Source organism: Scomber japonicus, chromosome 8 (assembly GCF_027409825.1).
Source record: "Scomber japonicus isolate fScoJap1 chromosome 8, fScoJap1.pri, whole genome shotgun sequence".
Lineage (NCBI taxonomy): Eukaryota > Metazoa > Chordata > Actinopteri > Scombriformes > Scombridae > Scomber > Scomber japonicus.
The window spans coordinates 13,112,460-13,137,527 of NC_070585.1; the positions used below are offsets into that span (position 1 = coordinate 13,112,460).

Sequence of the window (25,068 nt, forward strand, 5' to 3'; positions counted from 1 at the left end):
TTTTTTAGTTCACCCAAGAAAAAAAGGTGAGGAATAACATTTCAGTAACACAGTATTGTTCAACAATCTATACGCTCAACATCTATTGCATGTCTATCTGTCCTGGGAGAAGGATTGCTCCCCTGTTGTTTCAGAGGATGTTATACTGAAGTACAGATTCTAAAACCCTATTAGGCTATATTGATTTGACTTGACTTGACTTGACTTGGCCAGTATTTAGGAGATACTTTTAGTGTTGTTTGCCAAGCTTTTAAAATTTTTCCTGCTAAGACTTCTGCCTCTGCTCCTGCATAATGAGAATGAATGCCCATAGTACCTTATTGCCCCACCAGAACACTATGCTCCTAGATTAAAGGCTTACTTGTGGTTCTTAGAATGGGGTGCAGAGCCTTCAGTTATCAGGCTACTCCTGTGGAATTATCTTCCAGTTTGGGTCTGGGCAGCAGACATCCTCTCTACATACAAGAGTAGGCTAAAAACGTTCCTTTTTGATAAAGTTTATAGTTAGGGCCAGGCTTGTCTTGGAGCAGCCCCTATATGCTGCTGTAGACATAGACTGCCGGCAACTTCACTTGATGCACTGTGCTCCTTTCTCCTCCTCTCCCTCACTGTGCTTCTCTGTGTCTCTCTCTTCCCTCTCCCCTTCCATTTTTGATCCAAACCCAACCAATAAAGGAAGCCTGGTTCTTCTCAAGGTTTCTTCCTGTTAAAAGGGAGTTTTTCCAAGTTTTTGCTCATGGGGGAAGGTTGGGTGAATAAGAAAGTTAATTTTAGACCTGATTAGGTAATTTAGTCATCTGTAATAGTTTACAGATTACTAGTTATCCCATTTAAAATGTAATAAGTAATGTAACTATTTCAATTGCTTGATCAAAGTAACTTATTACATTTGATTACTTTTTCATTACTTTTCTAATTTTCTAATGAATGTTTGGGTAAGTGTACCCATTAACCCCACCAAAATCGGATGTTTTTCATGGACATGATGTATAAGGTAGATCATTTTTTATAAAGCAAGAATTATCTCTCATTTGAAAATGCATTCATTAGTCCATGTAGATTTTGGAATATAAAATAAAGATATTTTATGAAAAAGATCAAAAGTCTAAATAGTGACAACAACTAAGCCAATGTGTGTTCCAAATAAGCCTGATTTATTTACAAAATACAAAAAATGAAGATTTTAATAATTAAATACAAATAATAATAACAATAATAATAATAAACAGCAATATATGTATTAAGTAACATGTTTAACATTAAAAAAGAGGGTATAAGCCCTTCTCCTAGGCAAAATCTTAAAGGTCTGACTTCAGATGTAAACCCTTTTGTAATCATCATTTTCATTCATCAAGTAACTGTAACAGATTAGTTACATTTATTTTGTAATCAAATTACGTAACGCCGTTACATGCAACTAATTACTCCCCAACAGTCTGTTCTGTCTGTCCCACCTTTGATGCAGAGGTGTGTTGCACCATTATGTAAACAGCGACACTCGATGGCTACAATAAAGATTACAGCGATATGTTGCAGTAGTACTGCCTGCCTCCGATAGGGGGCGCTACATAGCAAAAAACCAGTGGGGGGAGGGGCGAGCGCCGCTGCAGGTCTGGCTCAGTGGGCTAACTAAAAGTCTATCAACAAGCTAGTTAGCAGGGAGCGATATGGTGAACGCTATCGGCGAAGCACAATCAAGAAGATAACATGCAGTAGCTAACCAAGAGTAACTCTGGCGTCTTGGCAATCACCAACAAGCCTCGGCCTGTTTCAGGTGGATGTTAATTAGCGGCTTCATTCATGCGGTCGCTGGTGCAGAAAGGAGTTTGAGCTCTTGAGCAGCGCGGGCAAGCTCGCTGGGACAACACGGCTCACTCACCGGTAAGGTTATGACTGTTTTCGCTGGTAGCAGGCTAACCGAGCTAACGTTTGGATATACGTGTACGAGTAGATAATGCTCTCACTACAGCTGCTACATGCTTGCAGTTCGGAGGCGGAGTTCATGATGTGTTACAGCATCTGTGTGTACTCGGCAGCTAATGTTAAATTAGCTGTTTAGCAATGTTACCGCGACTAAAGAAAAGTGGTCGGTGTGATGTAAATACGGGTTGTTGTTAGCTGAAATTGCTGAGTTAACGATTTGACACACGAACTACTTTGCGTAACTTGTAAGGTCTAATTGTTCAGGTCTAAAAAAGGATTGTTTTATCGATAAACTCAGGCTGTAGCTGTGATCACTCTGAGTTGACTTGTGTTATGTTGCTGCCAGTCACTGTTTGTGCATCTGGCAACATAACGTGAACATGCATGTAGTCCTGTTACGCTTGAACCAATGCTTTCCTTCTGTCCTTTATAAAACATGGTGCTGCTCTCTATTGTCCTAATGTTACTGTGACTCCCAACAGTGTCGGAGCATGGTGGTCCCGGACAGTGCCAGCGTGGTCCCCCAGCCTGACAATGGCAGTCCCAGAGGCCACATGGAGAGCTCCAAGTCCGGGTGCGAGGAGGAAGAGGAGGGGGGTCAAGACCTAGCAGGGGTGGAGCTGGAGGAGGTCCGAAAGCTGCAGGAGCTCGTTCATAGATTGGAGGTCCAGAATGAGACTCTCCGCAACAGGGGAAGCAAGAATATCATCCACAGAGGAGCCAGCAGCAACAGCAACCTCACAGCTGCCGTCAATATCAATGAGAGACTGACTTGTGACCTTAGGTTGGAGCACAGTGGTGAGCTGGGCAGCAGAGACTTTGAACTGTCACCCCCTCAGGACAGCAGCAGCGGCGAAGACATGTCCCCTCTTCCTGTGGCCAACAGACTGGAGGAAGAGGATGAAGAGGAGGGGGTAGAGGAGGAGCGGGGGCCATGTGGGGGCTTTCTCACATTGACTCACAGCAATGGAGCAGGACAGACCCAGGGGCAAAGCCAGACACCAGACAGCCCCTCTCAGGAAAGTTATGAGTCAGAGACACTTGCAGAGAGCGACTCAGGGGTGGACCAGACTGCACTGGATGAGGTGGATGTCCTAGATTTGGAGGATGAGTGTGCAGAAGTAGACGACGCGGACAGTTGGTATGTTTCAGCTGCATTGCTTATCCCTTTTTTTGCCAACATATATTCCTGTCATAGCTGGCTAGAGCAACTAAAAGTGTTGTGGATGTGAGACACACCACCATAATATAACGTATTATGGTGCTACAACGCAGCAGCATATACATTCATAGCTTCAGGAGTTGTTTATTTGTGTCATACAAGTACATGGGCTGCTTCAGCAAGATGAGTCACTTATGCTTTTTTATTTTAACCTCTGGTTTGAAAGTGTTACTCCCCCACAGTGCAGTGACTGTGTAGAATTAGGTTATTGAGATGTAAAACTTGTCCAAGACAGAAACGGACTATTTTTCCTCATCCACAAAGGTGAATCTTTTCCTGTATTTTCAAAGCCCTTCTTGAAAGTGGAAAACATTTTGATCACCACTGAGGATTTTTTAAAACTGTAACCAGTGACTGTAACTAATGATTAGGTGTTAGGGATGAAGAAGAGAGGAATACAAAAGACTTCGCGGCAAAAGAAGTGCAGCCAGCCAGTGTTTGATTCAGAAGCAGTTGATAAGAGTGAGATGTTGTCGGTTCAGTTGATTCTACTCTGAGTTCTCTGGACAGGTAAACAACAGGTGTTAACTTGTTCTCTACCGGTTTGGTAGGTTAGGGTGAATGTCCTTTATTCACAGCTGCATCATTGAGTTCTACTGAGCTGGAGAAAAATGTTTTACTACCATAAAATGTTAAATATGTAAACCAAAACATTTTATAGGCCAGACTGCACATAGCTCTGCATTCGCCAATACTTGTTGTACACTGTACTAAAGAGAGCTATGTCTGCATTAATTCCTGATGGTAGGTCAGGTTGGAGCTTATTTTGTTTTTTGAAATAAGACATATGAATTTGCTCATTTCCTCCAATTGCAGAACATAATTATCAAAAAAAAAACAGTAATAGAATATTTATTGCTTATTTAAAAAAAAGCAAATTTAATAGCAGAAATCAGTCCCGACATCTTAGTGTTGGAGTATCGTTTATGCTGTACACTTGGATAAAACAGGTACCATATTGTGTTCCTGATTGCTACTTTAGCAGCTCAGCCATGGCACTGAACAGCCGGACCATTCATGACTTATTTTCAGTTCACATCATTAGCCATACCATATGTGCTTTGCGAGGTTATCATAGCCAAAACATCCAGTAATCCCAACAGCGACATAATCTGATCTGCTCTGGGCTGGATGCTGCCGCATGGCTAAACTGCTTTGGGTGGGATTGCACAGCATGTGATGTGGGGCCCCCCTCTGTGATGAGACTGCAACAGGCACAAAAACACTGGACCTGAGAGCTACTGCAGGATTTTATCTTATGAATTACAAACACAAAATATACACACAAATAGAATCCCAGTAACACATGCTCACAATTGGAAATCCAGGGAATAACTTCCAGATTTATAAGGGAGCAGACAATCTTTCAGATCTACCACCCTACAACTCAAGACTGCCATGTGAATGTTTCTTAGAGTATCATTTAAGAAAATACTGTAAGTCACACCAGCCCCTTTTCTACAGAGATCCTGCAATATTGCCATACAGATGCCGACTGAGTCAAATAAACTACCGCCCATGATACCATTCTGGCGTGAGGCATGACGTGTAACACAACAGAGGTGACGTTTAATGTGCGTTGTCCCGCCTTGCCGACTGTCCCTTTTACACAGACATCAATTTGGCAATGTGATCACCTCCGCTGTCGGCTTGTCCATCTGCAGAATTGCATGTGCAGTGTAAACAATGTGACAACCAATGATAACAAACTGAAAGTCAGCCACCGTTTTATCACTTGTTGAAGCTCCTGTATAATTTAATGCTGTAGCAGTAATGTTCATGGAGGTACAGTGTCAGTCTAACAGATGTTTGTATGGACCTGTGATCAAAACTCTGCCGTGAATGGATCAAACACGGGCAAAAGGCGTGTTCATTACCTCGTATCAAACATAGGTTTGTGTGCATAAGAAGAAACCGTGCTCTGCGGCAGGATGTGTGACCTGAATGTTGTTCCCAGTATTGTCGCTTATTCCAGTGTTAAATGGGTCCTTTTGTGTGCACCCAATGGGAAGATGATTTGTCATGACTGGTTCAGAACCAGTCATTCCGGGCCTTTTGTGTATCCAACTCAAAGGATCAGACCATGTGACCACCAGTTCAAAGCTTGTGACTGTTTGTCTTAACTGGGGCAAAACTTCTTGCAGTAGAGTGTAACACAATGACATGACTTCTCTGTTTAGATGTTGGATTATCCATCATAGGATTTTTTTTTTCCACACACCAAAGCGTTTCCACATATCTGCCATAATGGCGTTGGGTGTTGCCTGCCACCACACAAGGATGCCATGGGACCCTGATGTGTTAAACAGAAGTTATGTTAGGATAAGGTGGAGCCAGGTTGTTAAAGGATGCGATAAGGATGTTTTTAGATGTAGTACTTAAAGTCAGCATGATTAGGATTTGTCTGTTGCGGTTTGTAAACACTGCATTCAAAGTTGACCCCTCCTCCCTGGCTCAATGACAACAGAAGTGCTATGCTGCACGTTGCTACGTTTTGGATTTTTTGTCTTTCCGCCCTCACTCCCTGCGCGCCTTTATTGGCTGGGGGCTACACACCCACTGCCCAAAAGTTGACATCCCAAACACATCAAAATAAGAAAATACAGGCTGAGGGCAGGGTCAAATCTAGTGGGTCATAAATCATGATTGAGACTTGAGAGGGATTATTTTGTATGAGTCAATACATCATTATTGTTGGGTTTTTTTTTTGTTTCTTCTGCCTTTTAAAGTATCTGCTCACTCACTACTTGCTCTGATTACATCATTTACTTTATATAAAACAGTCTGGTTATTTATTAGATGTGGGATCTTTGCTGCTTCACGTTATTCTTTTGCCAGAAAAACCATTCATTGGCTGGGCGTTAGTTCTGCCTGCGCTCACTCTGGCATTGTGAAAAACATTCTCACTGTAAACCACATGCTCAACACTATTAGGTGCATACCTTACAGGCCAGTGGTTAACACTAATCTCCAGCCTGTTCTTATTCAAATCTTCTGCTCTGCGCTTAATGGCAAACACCTGACAAGCATGTTTAATAAAAAGTAGATTAGGCTTACTTTTTTCAACCTCGAATCAGCTTTTTCCCTACCTCAATTTTCACATCTCAGTGTTACTCTCCCAATCACTTTTACTCCTTGTCAAAGTTTTCTTCTTTGTCTGCCTTTTCTCTTCAGGTTATATGTGTCTCCTAAAAAGCAAGTAGCAGAGGCTGGTCCTGGGTCTCCTTTGAAGTGGTGTCGGCAGGTTCTTGACCACCGCAGCCCGGAGACAGAAATAGCATGTCGGACCCTGATCAACCGTTTGGACCAGAGTACGCATTTAACAAGCACACACATACATGTTTACATCAAACTCTAGGAAATCCTTTAACTACAGTATTTATGAATCTGCAGTTTTGTAAGTCCCAAATTAATAATCTATAAAGGTCTTGAAGTCACATTTTGCTGCTTTAGAGACGCAGCCTCACTCCCTTCTTTGCATGTGCTCCATTCTTATTTACTGCTCACCTCCACTGTGCATGTGCACCCATCTGTGTGTTTTTGTCGTATGACAATGGCCAGGTGCTTTGCAGTGAATGTGTATGTCGTGTGTACGTCTCTATGTATGGACAGACGTTTGTGTCTGATCCAACACACCCCATTCATTATTTATCCAGCTCACAGCTCCTACTTCCTGATCACTGCAGAACCTGAACAACAAAGCTATTCACACCAGGGCTGAATGACTACATGAAGTCATGGACTGGGTTGGATTACCTTCCCCCCTGGGTCAGCTCTCCTTTTTAAACTGCAGCACCAGGCTACAAAACTGTGTAGTGGCACGGAGCATGTTTTATCCAAATCGTACATATGATATGATTAGCAGTAAAGATATATGAACTACATTACAATATATTGTTTTATTTGAAACCTGTTTTGTTATGTACATATGCAAGAATTAGTTTGATTTTAAGGCTCATGTGTGAAAGATTCATACCTGCACCTGCTATTAAACTGAACATTACTGTTTACACACTCTATATAGCTTTTGTTTAAAACATCCTGTAAGTATATGTGATGACACTTGCATCTCAACCATACTTGCTATTGTGTCTTTCTCTTCACGTTGTCCGTTTTTGAAGCGTCTACATTCTTCTCAGGGATCTAATCTTTCCCTCATGTTCCCTGCAGCGTCTCGATGGAGAAACATGTACAGCAGCCCATCAGCAGAGGCAGGCTCGGCAGGCTCAGGCCTGATCTCTCCTGGGTACCACAAATCAACTAACAAATCCCTACTAACTTGTGGCAGCTCAGGTATGGCATGACATTAACACACTTTGCTCCTCATTTTCTGCTCAACACAACAGTGGGATTGACGTCAGTTATTGTAAGGATTTAGGTCAGTTGAGATGCGTGTGCGCTAATGCGTCAACGTGTGCCCTCAGGGATCTGAATGGTAGTATTTAAGTTATTCTTGCATGTTTTACCCAGTTTGCTGAACATCACATATACTTCCTGCTAACCATTTTCCAAACGATTAATTTTATTTCTGAAATAAACTTGCTTGGGAATGGTAATCCATCACAGGGAACATTATTTGAGGTTCAGTTGTTAGTCAGGGTTTCTGGCTTGCAGGAAGGTCTAAAATAGAAGTCTTAAGTTTTGAATGCTGTTAATTAAGGACTGTCTTGTCATATAGATGTCCTGAGCGTGTAGAGGGTGTATTCGCCATCTTCTTGCATTATGAATATTGCTGTTGGTCAGCCCACGTTTAAATGGCAGATGTTAGACTTTCTGTCCTCCCATGTTAATGCGTTGCGAATGTAGATTTTCCAAATCACTCGAGGCTTCACTCATTTTATATTCACTGTGAAGAACCATCTATCTCAAGTATTCAAGATTCAAGAAACTTTGTCACATAGTCACAGAAATGTCTCTTTGAAACAGCTCAGTAAAGTATTTGTACTTCTCCCTGACTTCATTTTCATGATATATTAAAATGAATAGAAAACAAAGTGTGCCTGGCAGATAGGGAAAACATCTGCAACACCAGCACAATTTGGAAGATGGTCAGCATGTTAAGTATATGTGATTATATATCTCTGGGGATGAAAACACTGCATATTGATATATGGAAGGTGTTTGGCTAACCTGTGTGAAATGTATAATATTGTGGATCTTGACTTTGTGGTGGCATTTGTTACTTTGCACTCCTGTTATTGCACACAACACCTTCACTGTATGAAGACCAACAATGTCTGTGTTGTCCAAACCCTGTAAATAACCAATCTTTGCATGAACTTGAAAATGCTTGGCTTGTGGGCAGTGGTGACCCTGTCTAATCCCAGACTTTTTACATAACAAATGCCCATGGATGATGTTGTCGTTTCCCATTTGTCTCAGTCTGAGTGGTAGGCTTGTGTCAGACAGACATGCCTGTTAGGGAAGCTTTTGCATACTGCTTTCCTGGGTATCATAAGCAAACAGTCCCTCTACTGGAGTAAACTTCCTGGACAAGGCTGTAGTAAAGTCAGGGTGGAGTGACATACTAACCACTGGCAAACAGAGCTGTAGTTTATATAACTTATCTCCACAAATATTATGATGGTACAAAATGAACATAATATGCTGATCACACCTGGTGAATATCGAACTTAAATCTAAATTTGTCGTGATACAGGAAGGCAGCTTTCTCCAATATTACCCAACTATACAAAACAAAATTCCACTTTGACGCGCTATTCCGCTTCATTACCTCAAAGTGATCATTCAAAGTGAGGCTGATCAATCAATCCCTGTCGTCTGCTAAGCAGAGTCAGACAGATCCTGAAGGCATTTAATCTTTTGTGATCAGTTCAGTTACCACATACGTGACAGTCTGACATTTGTTATAGTCATTATATTGTGTGAAAGGGGCCCATTAATCAAGAGTGGTTGACCACTGTCATTATGCATAATGGAGGAAAAACTTTTCTCATTACACCTTCCTGAGGGGAAATCCACAAAAAGTGTTTATTTAACAAAAATGCATACTGTAGTCTGAGTACCTTTTTGAAATATTATGATGTTCCCTTTATGGGCAAGCCCTGCAGCCGTTATATTACAGGCTATGGTACTTTCTCTTTATCCCTCCCTATTTTTCACTGGCTTTTATATGTTCGCACAGACCACATGGCCAGTTTTTGTAAAGCAATTTAGTTTCTCTCTGACAAAGGTGTAAATAACTTGCTGAAAATGCAGTCAATAATGCCTTGATGTGCAAGATACTGTTTGAAACAAACGTCTTACTGTGTTTACAGGTGTCACAGGTATGCAATCAGCCCTGAGCTCCCAGTCCTCTATAGACAGTGAACTCAGTACATCCGATGACTCCATCTCAATGGGGTATAAGCTGCAGGATCTCACTGATGTCCAGATTATGGCTCGCCTACAGGAAGAGAGTGAGTAGAGGTTTTACATTTGAATTTAGTGCTTTAATCTGTGTCTATACGGTATATTCCAACTTTGCTTTTTAATTTTGATATTTTTGATGTCAGGTTTGAGGCAGGATTATGCTTCCAGCTCAGCGTCTGCATCACGCCGCAGCTCCACAGCGTCTCTGCAGTCCCTACGCCGGGGTGGCACCTACAGCGACCAGGAATTTGACAGTTACAGCCTAGAAGATGAAGAGGATGAGTTCTGCTCCCTGCCCCAACGGCGGCATCGCTTCACCCCCTCGCCCTTAGGCTCACCCCGGTGCCTGTCTCCCTCCACTTCCAACCACGGTCAGGAATATAGCAGCCGACTCGGGGCTCCACGCACAAGAACCCCCAGACGATCTCTTCAGGGCCCCAGTGCAGAGCTGCTCAAATTTGCTAAGAGTGAGGGTACGTAAAAGGCTGCCATAACCCAGGATTCACACGTTGGGTCAAAGAGGACAGCGTTAACAACGCAGAGATACTATAGCTGTTCTACCAAAGCTGTGATGATACACCTTCTGTTGTTGCTAAATGTGTTGTCTATGTGTGGTTCCAGAAGAGTTGAGGCACAGCATGCCTAATCTGGCCCCCCGCACCAGCCTACGTTCCCTGGAGGCAGTCAGAAACAGCCGCAGCATGGAGGCTAACCTCCAGAGCTCTGGCAACCGCATGTCCCACCTGACTCACTCCCCCTCCACAGGTAACCCTACCCTCCTCACCTGGTCCACACCACTCCTTTCATATGATGGTACACACCTTGCATATATATCCCTCTGTAATGTCACTTGTGCCCCACCACCTCACCTCCTCTTTACCTGAATACTACTGCAGGAAGGGTTGGACCCATGTACATATACGATTTAACTGAAGCTACAAACAGCAGATATTCAATGTTAAGACAGTAACATTCATAAATTTCAAAAATTTATGAAAAAAAATAATGTAATCAAACACTGCCAATGCATCTTTTACATGTAATTAAATTCATAAAAATAAAAATAAATGCTAATGTTATCTTTGAATGACATTGGCACACTGATATTATCCTTCCAAAAACTGAATGTAATAGGAATAATAATGATAACTTATTATTATTGTTATTATTCGGACCATGATTGTCTAACCCTAAGTGCACACTGAAACATCTAGAACTAACTCACACTGTATATGGGTCAATATACACTATATATAGGAGATCCACAAAGCATCCCAAATTTTGTCCTACTCCTCCCCTTGACCACTCATATTTCCTGACTTACTGTAGGTAATCTGCAGGTAACCATCCTCATCCAGAACTCTTTCATTCACCTGCCACAGGCTTTTTCCACTAATTTGCTCCAAACTTGTCCTTGGTAACCCAGTACTGCTTGCCCTGGTTTAAAGGCATGTCTACAACTCATACGTCCCACATCTGTGGAGTTTGGATTGAGACTACAGCATTTTTTAAATATGTAAACAGCATTTATCTCTATTACCCACTTTGTCTTGAAGAAAGAATCTGGATTGAGATTCTGTCGTACCACTGTGCCTCTCTTCTGCTAAAGGTATGGCTTGTAGTCGACTGCGTAGCAATGGCCAGTCTCCTCTCTCCCTGCGGGCTCCAGTTAAAGCTGTCACTCCTGCGGGCTCCGTGGCACCTTGTCGTCAGTCTTCCCGAGGTTTGCCTGTTGTCCAAACACTTCCTGCAGGAGGGGCCCGCAGGGTCCAGTCCCCGGGCTCCACTAATGGTGGAGCCTATGTACCCGGGAGAGCCTCTGCTGGAGCAGGCAGGCCTGTAGTGGGCCGAGGACAGGCTGCGCCATCAGCGTCAACCAGGAGTAAACTTTCACAGCCGCCAAGGAGGTGAGTGCTTTAAGTCAAAACTATTGAAAGGGTACTACACAGATATTATACACATCAAAATCTGTTTATATGCATTTGGGAGTAGTACTGACTCACTTGAGTAACTGTAGGTTTGGGCTGAAAATGAAAAATATCTTGGGGGTGTGGAGTTAGAAGGGAGGATACCAAACATCTGTAGGCTACTCGTTCTCTTTTCTTGAAGCTATGTTAGCTGCGACTAGCATAATACACCTAAGTATCTGACAAAATTATTTGTTAGAGTGTAGTTGAATGACCAACTAAACAGTGATTAAAGACTAACTTTCGCTTTTATTGACAGGTCTTTGGGCATGACTAGAATCCCAGACGACTCCTGGAAAGATGGCTGTTACTGAACCTGACCGAGGATGAAGGATGTCCACTGCTGCAACCTACACGTGACCTTTCCCCATTGACCTTTCTTAGTACAAAGAACACAGCCAATGTGTCACACAACCTCTCAGTCCCCCATTTCAGACTGGATCGCTGGGCTGCACTGGATTTGTAGTTAAGACTAATCTCTTTCCCTTGCATGAAACATTGTCAACCCACACACAGAGAGGATGTGTAGGCAGACATGAAGGCACACACGCACACTCCACTTGTTATATGGACCAACTCAGAGCTTCCAGAAGATTTGTTTGTGTCAATTTTACTTATTTTTCTATGGTAATTGTGAGAAACTGCTGGAATATTAAGGGTTGTAATAACTTTATTCTGTTGATGTTGTTGATATGAAGACAATTTAAATGAAGATGTTGCTGGTTTGTGCATTTTCTGTGTGAATTCCTACTAGATGATGGTGCTGAGTGTTGCATGCTCGGTTTTGGTTTTCCTTACCCTTTCAATCATTATGTAACTGAAATATGACAAATCTTCCATGTGTCCCTACAATGATCCGTGTGAATTTATGAATGTTTGAGTGGTTCCTAGTGATATTCTCTCTTAGATTTGTAGTATTTCGGTTTTTGCTCTTTGCTTTTACACAGCAATACAACTCCTGTAAACCACACTGCCCTTAAGTAGTATAAACAAGGAAAAATATAGTTTGTGCCAAGGTGCATTTCCGCTGCAACACTCTTTCTAATTCCAGAAGTAATCTGAAGTCATCAAAGGTACTGTTGGCATACTGCATTTACCAGGCATTTTTACTGCAAATCCAATGGTGGAGTTGAGTGTTTGCTTTTGGGTACCACTGTAATAAATAAGATGTTTATGCACGAAGGCCTTGTGCCAGCTATGCACCCTCATGCAGAGTGCCTCTGAAAATTTGGGAGCTGTCATGAAAAATGAAAAATAAAATAAAAATAAAATCTACCCTGAAAATATAATTGCATGTGTGGTCACTTGAAGTATATAAATGCCAAGTGGAGGTTTGTTTGTATCGCAGGCTAATAAGTCTCATTATGCGGCACAACACAGCAGCAGCAGTATGTCCCGGATAGTTCCTGGGTGCAGCATGACCATAACGCTTCTCAAATGAGTGCTCGATGCTACCCACCCCTTGTGACAAAATGGCCTACAGGCCTCATCTGCGCATACAAAGTGTGAGCGCACAGTGTGCAACCACATGAAAAAAAATATTATTAGTCTGTGTGATAGCGTTCAATTTTATGTCTTAAGATTAGGGCATAAATAGCCTATGTTCCCATTAAGAGAATGAGTGTGTTAATGTAACTGCTCTCTTATGCATGACGCAAATAGTAAGGGATCAGCGGTAAACGAGGCCACGCATTGTCTGCCCCCCGCCCTCCCTCTGCTCGTCAGGACGCAAGCTGATTGGCCGAGGCCTAGCAAAGAGTGCCCGGGGATCCAAAACTGCAGGCCGCACTTAGCTTACCGTCAAAAATAAACCAAAACAATAACAGACAAAACGGACAAGGCGAAGAAACACCGATAGAGTCGGGAGACGACGTTATCAGGTAAATTTATTTTGAATCGGTCAGAAAGGCATATGGAATAAGACGCGAGGGCCCAGTCGGCCGTAGTGGGCCTCTTTCAGCCTTGTGGAAAAACAACATGGAAGATAATGCGGCACAAGCGGCTCCACTTAGCTTAGCAAGCTAGCTAGCCAAACGGACGGCTGTTGCCACGCAGATTATAGCGACAGGTAATACAATAAACTCTTGAGGCATACTAATGTGTTGCTTATGCTGGTGACTTTAGTAACATTGCAATATTATATACACATGGTGTTCAAATGGTCAAATAATGTCGGTTCTTGGGTGTCTTGATTTAGCCATTATGCTAAAACAAAATGGCGCTGGGAGGAACAGCCCTAGCTCGCCTGCTAGTTAGCTCCGGTGGGTGGAGGGCGGTAGCCGCCCGAGTATGCATTGCATAACGTTTACGGTACTTGAATTGGCGGCCATAAACGCGGAGCATGTGTAGTTTTGTGCAAAGAGAGTCCAGAAAACAACACTTATTTAAAACGATGAGTATGACCACACAGTGTTCGTTTTTATCCTAAAATCATATATCCGTGAATAAACATGCACCCATAACGCCACCCCATATCACTGCAGACATGACATATTTGGCTTATTTTGAACCGTCATGTGGCAACAATGCATTCCCCTCCATCACCACACTAACAAACAGAACTCCTCTTAGAGCCAACGGACGCACTGCCTGTGTGCTCGTCCTTAGTCTCAGCTGAGCTGCAGCCATCAGACTCAACTGGCTCCAGGTGCATAGCTCTATATGTCCCCAGGTTGAAGCTGTCTGTAGTACTACTGATAGGCAATGGGTGGAGCCACTGGTCAACAACATACCAGTCCCCCTTCTCAGAGGGAGCTGGCAGTTTTTCTGTATTCAAGTTGTGCAGAGCCCAGTGCCTTTATTATAATCCTGAGCCGATTTAAAAAGTTTGTTTTAAAAATTATTTAAAAAGTAAATGTGTTTTAAATAATCTGAATAGCATGTGGACCCATAATTAACTCATTACCTACTGTCTGTCTTCTCTTTATCAGTGTTATGTGTGAGAGTACCAATTGTGTGTATGTTTTTCATTGTCAGACGGGTTGATTACCTTGATGGAAGGAAGCACATCAAATATCCTGTTGGTTTTATTCTAAGGTTCTTGTCATCAAATGTGAAGGTATGTCGTAAATGTTGCATTCACTTTCATTTTTAGTCATGTGCACTCACAAGTGAAAGAAAATGGCTAACGTTGTGTGTATGGTAATTTTCAGTCATTTTTCTGACTAAAGACATGGACCAAGGTGGAGGGGTGTTGGAGCTACACACACAGGAGCTGAAGATGCCTCATACTATGATCATGCAGGACTTTGGTAAGTGGTCAAGTAGGTCAGAGTGTCACCTGTTTTATTGTTAACAAGCACACCTAAAGCTGAAACCTGTCATACAATTCAAATAATAAACTACTAATCTTTACCATTGTTAGACATCTTTTTCATATTCTACCATGAGTACGGGTTTCTTGAGTCACAGCTGTAAAAAGTTCAGTGCTATCACCTAAGTAAATTATATGTTCACACTACCATAATGTGGTTAGTTTGACATTATCACTTCATCTGACTATAAAAGAAGGAATCTCTGTATGTGTGCGTGTCTGTTCTTTGCTTTGCTGAAGCTCTAAAGTGCAGTGTGCAGTGACCTAAAGTGTGAAGTTGTTTGGATAAGAAAGATATCATTAAAGGCAAGGCAGAAATATATTTCGCATATCATGGCCTCTCCAATAACAGGGCCCTGGGCACACTTCAAATAACGACTATTCATCTGATCAGTGTCTCACTTGGCGGGTGCATTACTGAGGACCCCAAGACAGTGCAGTGTCGTCTGCAAGTTCATTATAACCAATAAATTATGGAATTATTACATTTTGAATGAGCCTTTCTGTTTTAACCAGCACAGTTTTTCGAGCCTTTATGTCACTAGTTAAGCATCCTAGGAAACTGACAGCATTGCGACTTCAGGACTGAGATACACTTCCATGGAAGAGATGAGATGAGACACTACAGTCAGAGAAAAGAAAACATTGCACATTATTCCTCAGAACATGACCAGAAGTCACCAAGTTAAAAATAACAAAAACATTTAAAATAATAAAATATACCGATCAGTCATTAGAAAACATTACCCTTACTGGTTGACATGGCATTAGATTAACGGTTTTATCCAGCTATTCAACTAATGAAACATTTTTGTTCAGTGAAATCAACATGCTTCTGTAAAACACGAGCCCTAAGTTGATTAACAGTAAGTCCAGCAGCTGAAAAAATTCAGCTGGCACAGGTGTTGTACCCACAGAGATAGAAGAAGAGGAGGAGGGGCAGTGGCTACTGCCCCGCTTAGTGTTGGGTGCGCTATACAGTGTCTTGGACACAAAAGTTAACCAGTGTTGTACATTAATAAAATATAAATAAATTCAACCAACTAGTATTTCTGGTACTGACTAGCTAGGGTAGCAACGTTTAATCTTCTAGTAAACTAATCACACACATCCTGAGTGTACTCAATCACACCTCACATCAACAGTATTGATTTTTCTATGCATTGAAGTAGTGATACCAAGCCATCAGTCCATTTCAATCTCAGCGTGTTTTGAACGGGTGCTGCAAGAGTAACCACAACAAGAAAGTGAACATCATAAACATATCATAAGATGCTCTGACATCTTTTTTCATGGATTGTAGCTTTTATTTCTATTCTGTTGTTGAAAACATTATCATGTAACCCTCTATTCTGTTTACAGTTGCAGGCATGGGGGGTCTGGCTCACATCGATGGGGAGCACATTGTGGTCTCTGTGCCTGAGGGTATGCTTCTTTCTGATGTAATGACGGACGAAGGCATCCTTCTGGAGCATGGGCTTGAGGTGGAGGGCCTGGAGACCCAGGTGGTTCAAGGCCTGGAGACAGAAGTGGTTGAAGGACTGGAGACTGAAGTTGTGGAGAGTTTACACACAGACGTGGAGGGCTTGGAAGCAGAAGTGGTTGACGGTCTCCAGACACAGGTGGTGGAGCTGGAGGCTCAAGTTGTCGAAGGCCTGGAGGGTGAGGTAGAAGTGGAGGGTCTAGAGGCGCAAGTGGTAGAGGGTCTAGAAACTGAGGTAGATGTGGAAGACCTGGAAGCTCATGTTGTCGAGGGCCTTGAGGAGGAGGTGGAAGTCGAGGGCTTGGAAGCAGAGGTTGTTGAAGGCCTAGAGGTAGATGTAGAAAGTCTGCAATCTCAAGGGGTGGAGGGCCATGAAATGACCAGTGAGGACATGGTGACCTCAGAACACAGTGTGATCATGCCTGACAATATCCTGGGAACAGAAGTTGCAATAGAGGAAGCTCTTGACGCCCACCACCACCACCACCATGTCCTCACCTCAGATCTCATCCAGGACTCCAACCACCACGATGAAATACCAGACCAGGTCTTTGTGGCAGAGCTTCTTTCTGAGCACCAGGACAACACTCTGGACCACCAACTCGTTACAGAAGGGTTGATCGTGACCGAGGCCAACTCCGAGACCATAATCCACGAACAGCTGCCAACTGAGGCTGTTCCCCTGCAGACAGATGAGGATGATGATGCAAGAAGCAGTTCTGAGGATTACCTTATGATCTCCTGTAAGATAGTTTTCCATATGATGGCACAACCTTGAAGACACTGTTCTTATGCAGTGTTGTGTTTATTATCGCTAATATACAATTTTGGTAATCAAGCTTATTTGTGTCATTTTATATTTGTCATGTAGTGGATGAGGTGGGAGAGAAGTTGGACATCGGTGACACTCCCCTTGAGATCAGCACTGAGGTAATGGAAGACAAGGAGTCCAAGGAGGAGGACGGCTCTGAGGTCATCAAAGTCTACATTTTCAAAGCTGAAGCAGATGACGATTTAGGTAAATTACTGAATTATCAGTTCAATCATTTCAACGATCCAAGATATTATCAAATTCTTCCCTGTTAGGCTGAATGTAGTTTAGGCTTTGACTTAATTAATCATTTTGTTCCTTTAAGGTGGAACAGAGGTGATAACTGAGGATGATTACCAGAACGGCCATCCTGATCTTGAGGCTGCATCATCAGGCAGACTGGGAGTTGGTCGCGACAAGATGGTCTACATGGCCGTCAAGAACCATCCCAAAGAAGAAGATGACGATGAGGATGACAGTGATGAAGATGAAGATGATGACATCAGTATGTTCTTTTGTTACAAAACCACCTGATTAAAAGTTTTTAATGCATTTTGTAACCAGGTCTTTGACTGTTATTAGATGATTTGCTCAATAACTATATGTTTGTATTCATAACCTGTTTATTTATATATTTATGTTTATGTCTTTTAAAATAGCTAATTTAATCTGGTCTCACAATGAAAAGTGTTCCTAATGATATTAAAATTTCATGCTTGTTCAGGTAATACCATTGATCAGGTGAAGAACGGAGCAGCTACACCATTTCTTCAAATCCGAGAGGGGCTTGGCGCCAACCGTGTGCTCAAACCCAAAACGAAGAAGAAGAAGAAAGGAGACACGCGGCAGTGTCAGACTGGTATGAACTGTGTAAAATTCTGTCACTATGATGAGATTGCAGTCAAACACCTGTAGTGTCCAAACAACAGAAAATATGATTTGATGATTCATAGTAAATAAATTTAACACAACTGGTTGCACACAAATTTTCCACCTTCTCTTTCAGCTGTCATCATTGGACCTGATGGTATGCCTCTAACTGTCTACCCCTGCCACATATGTGGGAAGAAGTTTCGCTCGCGAGGCTTCCTCAAATGCCACATGAAGAACCACCCAGACCACCTGTTAAAGAAGAAGTACCAGTGTACAGACTGCGACTTCACCACCAACAAGAAGGTCAGTTTCCACAACCACTTGGAGAGTCACAAGCTGCTGAGCCACAACAGCGAGCGCTCTCCAGAATACACTGAGTACACACGGCGCTACCATGAGTCCAGTCCCCTGGGTTCTGACAAGCTCATCGTCAAAGACCGGGAGCCCAAACTACATCACTGCAAGTACTGCGATTATGAGACGGCTGAACAGGGCCTGCTCAACCGTCACCTGCTGGCAGTGCACAGTAAGAACTTTGCACATGTGTGTGTCGAGTGCGCCAAAGGCTTCCGCCACCCGTCAGAGCTGAAGAAACACATGCGGACCCACACAGGCGAGAAGCCCTATCACTGCCCACACTGCGAGTTCCGCTGTGCAGATCAGTCCAACCTAAAGACTCACATCAAGAGCAAGCATGGGGCGGATCTGCCTTTCAAGTGCAGCCACTGTCCCCAAGCGTATGCAGATGCACGGGAACTCCAGCGTCATATAGAGATGGTGCAAGGCCACAAGACCCATCAGTGTCCACACTGTGAGCACAAGAGCACCAACTCCAGTGACCTGAAACGACACATTATCTCTGTTCACACCAAGGACTTTCCCCACCAGTGTGATGTGTGTGAGAAAGGCTTTCACCGGCCCTCAGAGTTGAAGAAACACGCGGAGACGCACAAGGGCAACAAGGTGCACCAGTGCCGGCATTGTAACTTCAACGCTCCTGACACCTTCACCTTGAGTCGCCATATCCTGTCCTTGCATACAAAGGATCTCCCCTTTAAGTGCAAGCGGTGCCGGCGAGGCTTCCGACAGCCCGCTGAGCTGAAGAAACACATGAAGACACACAGTGGTAGAAAGGTTTATCAGTGCCAGTATTGTGAGTATAACAGTACGGACGCTTCTGGCTTCAAACGCCATGTCATCTCCATTCACACCAAGGACTACCCCCACCGCTGCGACTACTGCACCAAGGGCTTTAGGAGGCCTTCGGAGAAGAGCCAGCACATAGCCAGGCATCACAAAGACATGTTGATGTAATCGCACACACAAACACACTCCTCTTTCCTGAGTAAATCTGTGTCACACACCCAGAGGTAATTTTAGTGTATTAACAAAGAAATGATGGATGTAGGCTGTTGATGAAGACGACAACATTATAATTGCCGTTCTGTGTTCTGTGTTGTAATGGGTGTAAACCTCCTCCCCCCGCCCCGAGGTAAAGCAAGAACACATTCTAGATGGGGGTGAAGTCTAAAAAAGACAGTGTGTACACTGAGTGGGACAGCTGTAAATTGTGTTTTGTTTTGTTGCAGAAAAATCACATATGAACATTTATTCAGGGTTTCAAATGCTATATTTTTATACCCACTCAGCTGAAATGCTGCAAGATGATGACTGTGTCCTGTAAAACAGAAAGCGGTGCTTTGTGAACGTCATGCCAGTTCTTCAGATGATGTGGAGTGAGTACAGGAGAAGTTTGCCTGCCTCCATAGTACCAACTAGTATCTGTTATCCTTATTAACCAGCTTTTATCCTGACATTTGTTTTCAATGCCACCTGGTCTTTAAGGGGCACGGCCATTCATCAATGGTTTTCAGTGATGTTGACAAACATTGAGCTCCTTAAAAGCATATTTCATTAAATTTAACCGTTGTACTTTCATCATTTTCCTCCCAAGTCTGAACACTTGGCGTTCCATTAAATTAATCATGTATAATACAGCTTATATTCTGTTTAATATGTCTTAAAAGTTGAAAAGTTGAATCAGAATTTGGTCTGATCAGCAGTGTCTAGCAATGAGGAGAAGGGTGCAGTTGGTATATTAGTAGAATATCCCTTTAGTGTACACAACACATTTCTGACAGAAATCTGCTATTATATCTGATATGATAGTTAACAGATGTATTATGAACTTGACAGATGGTTGGCTTCACGTTCGGTGGCCGCTCAGGTGGTTATATCTGACTGCCGCTGTAAGTTGTGTATGTGTGATGTAACCTATGACACAGATGTGCTTCGTCAGCTAACCATCTGATTGCAATCATGCCTTACATCTGTTGGTCTTTATCCCTTAAGCACTGATGAACACAGCAAATCAGAAAATAAGTGATTTTTAACTCTCAAACATACTGTATCAATACCATTCTCTCAGAGATTGTGTGTTTGAGTCAGTAGAAAGCACTTTAATAATTTTTGTTTTGTATTTTAATTACATGTATGGGGTATGTGTGTGTACATTTGTGTATATATATAACATATATATGTACATACACACACACAGACACACACAATTATAAACAATTACAGAGTTTTGTGAGTGGGTAAAGATTGTTTTGAGTGTTATCTCTGGCAAGTGGGCACAATCCATTACTGCATCAAAAACTGAATTGTCATTGAAAGTGGTGAGTGAAACCATTTATTGTTTTGTTCTCTGGATAAGTGATTGGGTTTTGTGTTTTGTTTGTGGTCACTAACAAGTTTTCCAGACCCTAGTCCTACAGTCCTGAATAACCCAACCCAATCCCAAACACGGGATTATACCCTCAAAGTCAGTGGTCATAATATTGGCATTAGTATGCACATATGCTGTCTCCATGAAATTAATTGTGGTATATATTAAAAATCCCTGCATTTCGTGTACCTTTAGTCTATATTTTCTTTCAGTCTGATTGTGGATAAACTACTGGTGGGGAAGAACCAAAATAAACAATTATCTTTTTACGCTTTTTGGTCTGTTTTCTGAGCATATAACTCAGATATAGAGGTTCAGTTTTATGGTGTATATGGTTTCATTTGAATTACACAATGTCCCTTTAACTTACTCACAAGGAGAATGACACTTTAACTTTTAATCCAGTGGGTTTAATCAGCATACCAGATTCAATGGACAGATACAGGATTGTAGTTGTGACTTGATGTAGCTTCCCAGTAAATATTGTTCAGCAAGATATTTGGAAATGAAGTGACTATAATTCCCTGTTCCTTTAAAAACTTCACACATTCTTCATCCACAACTTCCATGTGCACAGATGTTTATTTTTCGAAGATATGTCTCAGTGCCTGTTTTTTTTTTTTAGCAGTTTCATCGGTTTTACTTTGAGCACACTTTGAACATTTATTGAGTCTGTACAACTTAAGTCAATCCTTAATAAATGATGAAATATGTCAGTAAGCCCCTGTAACTCTGTAAAGTTCCAGTGGCAAACAAGCCTTTTTTTTTGATTCACTTGATCACCAGCTCACCCCCTCACATCAGGGCAAAGATAGTGGATTTAGTGTTACAGGAAGCTAAGCTGTACTGCACAGTCTTGCAGGCATCATCCCAGCAGACCTTACAAGTCTTCCACTTCAGTTGGCACAGAGTGAAAGTGGTCCAGCGGTCCTAATGCTCTCAACTTGAAATCCAGAGACACAAAGGCCTTCCAAAGAATTATTGTTGAGACTTAAACTCATTGGTGGAGATCTCTGGTTTAGGAATTGCAATGACGCATAGCAGGAGCAATAATCTCTGTAAGTAGTATGTACAAGCTCAGGTCTTTAAGACAGTCAGAGCCTGCTTTTCAAAAAGAAGTTGAAACAACAACAGTCAGGGGAAAGCACGGCATCTGAGCTGCTGTAGCTGACACAAGCTTGCACAGTGCCCAACCCTGTCCTGCATCTGAGGTTTTCTATCAACCAGCTGAGTAAAGAGGTCGTCACACTGCTTAAGCTGCATAATCAGTATGTTTTGATTGAAAGGATAGTTTGATTATTTGTGTTTATATGCACATCACATGTAAGTACAGAGCAGCTGGAAAACAAAACTGATGAAAAAAATCAGTTCTGATACCAAACCACATATTTTTGTAAACAGACAATATTTTCATCCCAGCAGAGTCTTTGTCATGGATCAAAATGTTTTCGGTTTACAATAAATACGTAGTTTGGAATCATTGTTCAAGTGCTTGAGTGCTTTCAGCAAAATCCTGTTGCTTTTTTCAAAAACTGAACTTAAAATCGTAATTTTATACAATTCAAACATGTGAATTTAACTCTGTCAAACACAAATGTCAGAAATAGTGCCTGACAATAGATCAAAGAGAGAAAGAGTAGCCAGGGTCTTTTGCCAGAGTCTCATACAGTATATTACAAAGGGAGGATATGACTGGTTTGGGAGCGGCCATGAAAAAGAGAACAAACAGTTTTATTAAATTATTTAGGCGTAACTAGTGAAAATGATGGAAAGCATAGACTGAGTCAGGAGGAAAGTGGGGTAAATGATTCAATTAAAACATTTACAGTAACAATGGGTGTGTATGTGTGTGTGTGTGTGTGTGTGTGTGTGTGTGTGTGTGTGTGTGTGTGTGAGGCGAGTTGTCCCTCCCACTGTAATCTCCTCTACATTCATTAGCCTGTTGTGAGTTATATCTGTCGGTGTGACTCAGTCTCACCAACAAATAAAAGTCCCCTGCCTCTCCAAGGAGACCCAGAGGGGATGTGTCTCTCTTTCGATTTACATTATTGTTAAGAATAAATCTGTGCAATCTCAGACACGTTGCAGCCATGTCTTGTTTCACTTCCACATCACCTGTCTTGAAAGATGTATGATTCTCGTGCTGGGGGAAATGAGGCTGTGCAGATGGGATCACATGAGCGCCACAAAAAACACAAAAAAAAAAAAACAGATGCAACAGCCTGTTCATTTTTTGTTGATCCCACAGAATATCTCATAAATCACTTACCAGCACGGTGGTCAGCAGAAACCGCTGAGGACGAGGATCAATGTATGGACATATCCATAAAATCCTCCCTAAGTAACCCTTCTTTTTATTATATTATCCAATGATTCAGCACCAGTAGCATGTCTGGCAGCTTTTCTCTGAATACATACAGATATACCAACAGCAATAGCAGTAAGTACATTTTTCTATTTCCTGTCTCTTTGTGCTGAACCACTTTCTCCCATTTTGAATCAGCAGAGCGTCAAACACACACACACACACACATACACACACATGGCTCACCTATCAGCCTTCGAAGGCCATCACTGAGATGAGAATTGACAGATGAACACAGATTATCCAGCTGTTGCAGAAGGTCAAACTAATTTATTTGATGTATTCATTTTGTCTATTTTTCTGAGGATCAATGAGCTATGGTCTGGATGTGATTACAATGATGAAACTGCCAGTAAAAATCCAGGGTCACATGCTGATGTGCAGGGACTTGGGTGCTGCTCAGAGTCAGTGAATGGAGATTTGACAATTTATAAACAAATATAATAGTAATTGAATCATTTTAAATGTGCAGCATCAAATAGAAGCTGGCTATTACCCCAAATATTAAGATCTGGTATATTATATTATAGGGCCTATTATTTTTGGGGCTGTGTTTTGGACTGTAGTGGAGTTAGACTGCACATTGCTTTTGCATATTTCAGCAAATGGAGCAGGGCCTGTGTCATCAACTCCCCTCATTGGCAGACTGCACTGCCGTATTACCTCCAGATCCTGTGTGGCCCACACAACCAGAGTTGGCAGATTCGGATTGTCGCCAAAAAGGCTTTAGTACCGCAAGCCAGCTGGAGACTGCGGGGGCCCTCGGGGGAAATCAGGGCTAGATTGCTTGGAGACCAACAAAATTGGCCTGCTGATTAGTCAGAGAATGGACTGCGTGATGGACAACACATGACTGAGAGAGAAAAGAGACAAAAAACACCAGGCAGCTTGTTGATTATGCAGTTCTCTGTGACTCACCTGTGCTTCCTACTTGTGTGTTTACACTTTGACTGTTGGATGTGTCATCTGATGGATTTTTTTTCTCTAAAATCTAAAAAGTGGACCCTGATATTTAACTTTCATGCCCACCTATTGTGTACTTAAAGTGCAATAAATGAAGTCATAACAGCTTTGGAAACTTGCACATCAACAGATCCAGCCCCATGATAACTGAGCAAACTCCGTGTAATATGGTTGAAAGCCCCAGAATAAGCTAGTAAGAGGACTTTGAGTTGGGGTTGTACAACTCTGCAAACTGAGTCTTTGTTGAGGATGTTCTCACTGGTGCCATAAAAAGTTTTATAAAGCAGGAAAAAACAATATTGGAAAATTTAAAATCCTCTTCAGGCATGTTTTATAATTCTCTGCATTAAGTTTCTTTCCGCAGAAAAGTTCATTTCCCTCATAAAAAAATAACATCTATGACTTCTCCCTTTGTAAATCTATGATGAATGTGCAAGTATTTATCTTTTTAAAAGCTCAACTGCTGGGATACAAGATGTCTCCTGCTTCATAAGAGTTCATTTTCAGTGAAGGTGCACTGGAAACTTCAACATTTGTCTACATTGTTAATGTTAAACCAGGATGTGAGGTCAGAAAGTATTGCTCAGATTGTTCAGGAAATGAATGAAAACAGCCTTCTAGTGTCAAACTCTGCACATGCATCACTCTGCAGAATGAAGCTCAAACATCCAAGTGAAGAAACAAGGACAAGCTGAGCTCATGTAGTGGGTGGAAGGGTTCTTTAAGACGCTTGCTCCTGAGTATTCACTAGATGTCGCTGTTATCCCACCCTACACATGGACACTGACTCCACTGATCACTGCAAGTGTTCCTAAGAATAAATGCATAAAAATGAAATGCAGTCCCATTTTTGAGCCAGCGGCTTTGTTTTTAATGAGAATACAGCAACATTATGAATAAGGCAGTAGAGTGATTTTTTAATTTTACGTCACAATTTATTTGCTAAACTTGATTTGAAAAAATGCATAAATGGATATTGGGATAACAGGTTTCTCTCTCTGGGGTCACTGTTATTTTCTTTTTCACTGTATAGCCTACATGTGGAAAA

The 25,068-nt window shown here is 42.1% G+C and overlaps 2 protein-coding genes across 3 annotated transcripts; both read left to right on the top strand.

Moving 5' to 3' along the window:
* Positions 1 to 1,610: 1,610 nt before the first annotated feature.
* zgc:66447 (SLAIN motif-containing protein-like) lies at positions 1,611 to 12,764 on the top strand. Its single transcript, XM_053324275.1, has 9 exons — positions 1,611 to 1,881; positions 2,406 to 3,064; positions 6,320 to 6,456; positions 7,316 to 7,438; positions 9,424 to 9,564; positions 9,661 to 9,990; positions 10,139 to 10,282; positions 11,127 to 11,424; positions 11,744 to 12,764. The coding sequence occupies exons 2-9, from the start codon at positions 2,415 to 2,417 to the stop codon at positions 11,796 to 11,798; spliced, it is 1,878 nt and encodes a 625-aa protein (XP_053180250.1). The 5' UTR covers positions 1,611 to 1,881; positions 2,406 to 2,414; the 3' UTR covers positions 11,799 to 12,764.
* A 467-nt stretch (positions 12,765 to 13,231) lies between these two features.
* On the top strand, positions 13,232 to 20,961 carry znf711 (zinc finger protein 711). 2 transcript variants are annotated; one of them, XM_053323816.1, is made up of 8 exons: positions 13,232 to 13,364; positions 14,461 to 14,542; positions 14,637 to 14,735; positions 16,160 to 17,023; positions 17,152 to 17,298; positions 17,417 to 17,596; positions 17,816 to 17,950; positions 18,098 to 20,961. In XM_053323816.1, the coding sequence occupies exons 3-8, from the start codon at positions 14,657 to 14,659 to the stop codon at positions 19,276 to 19,278; spliced, it is 2,586 nt and encodes an 861-aa protein (XP_053179791.1). In that variant the 5' UTR covers positions 13,232 to 13,364; positions 14,461 to 14,542; positions 14,637 to 14,656; the 3' UTR covers positions 19,279 to 20,961. The 2 variants fall into 2 exon arrangements, with proteins under 2 accessions (XP_053179791.1, XP_053179792.1); XM_053323817.1 differs by having other exon boundaries at positions 14,655 to 14,735.
* The last annotated feature ends 4,107 nt before the right edge of the window (positions 20,962 to 25,068 follow it).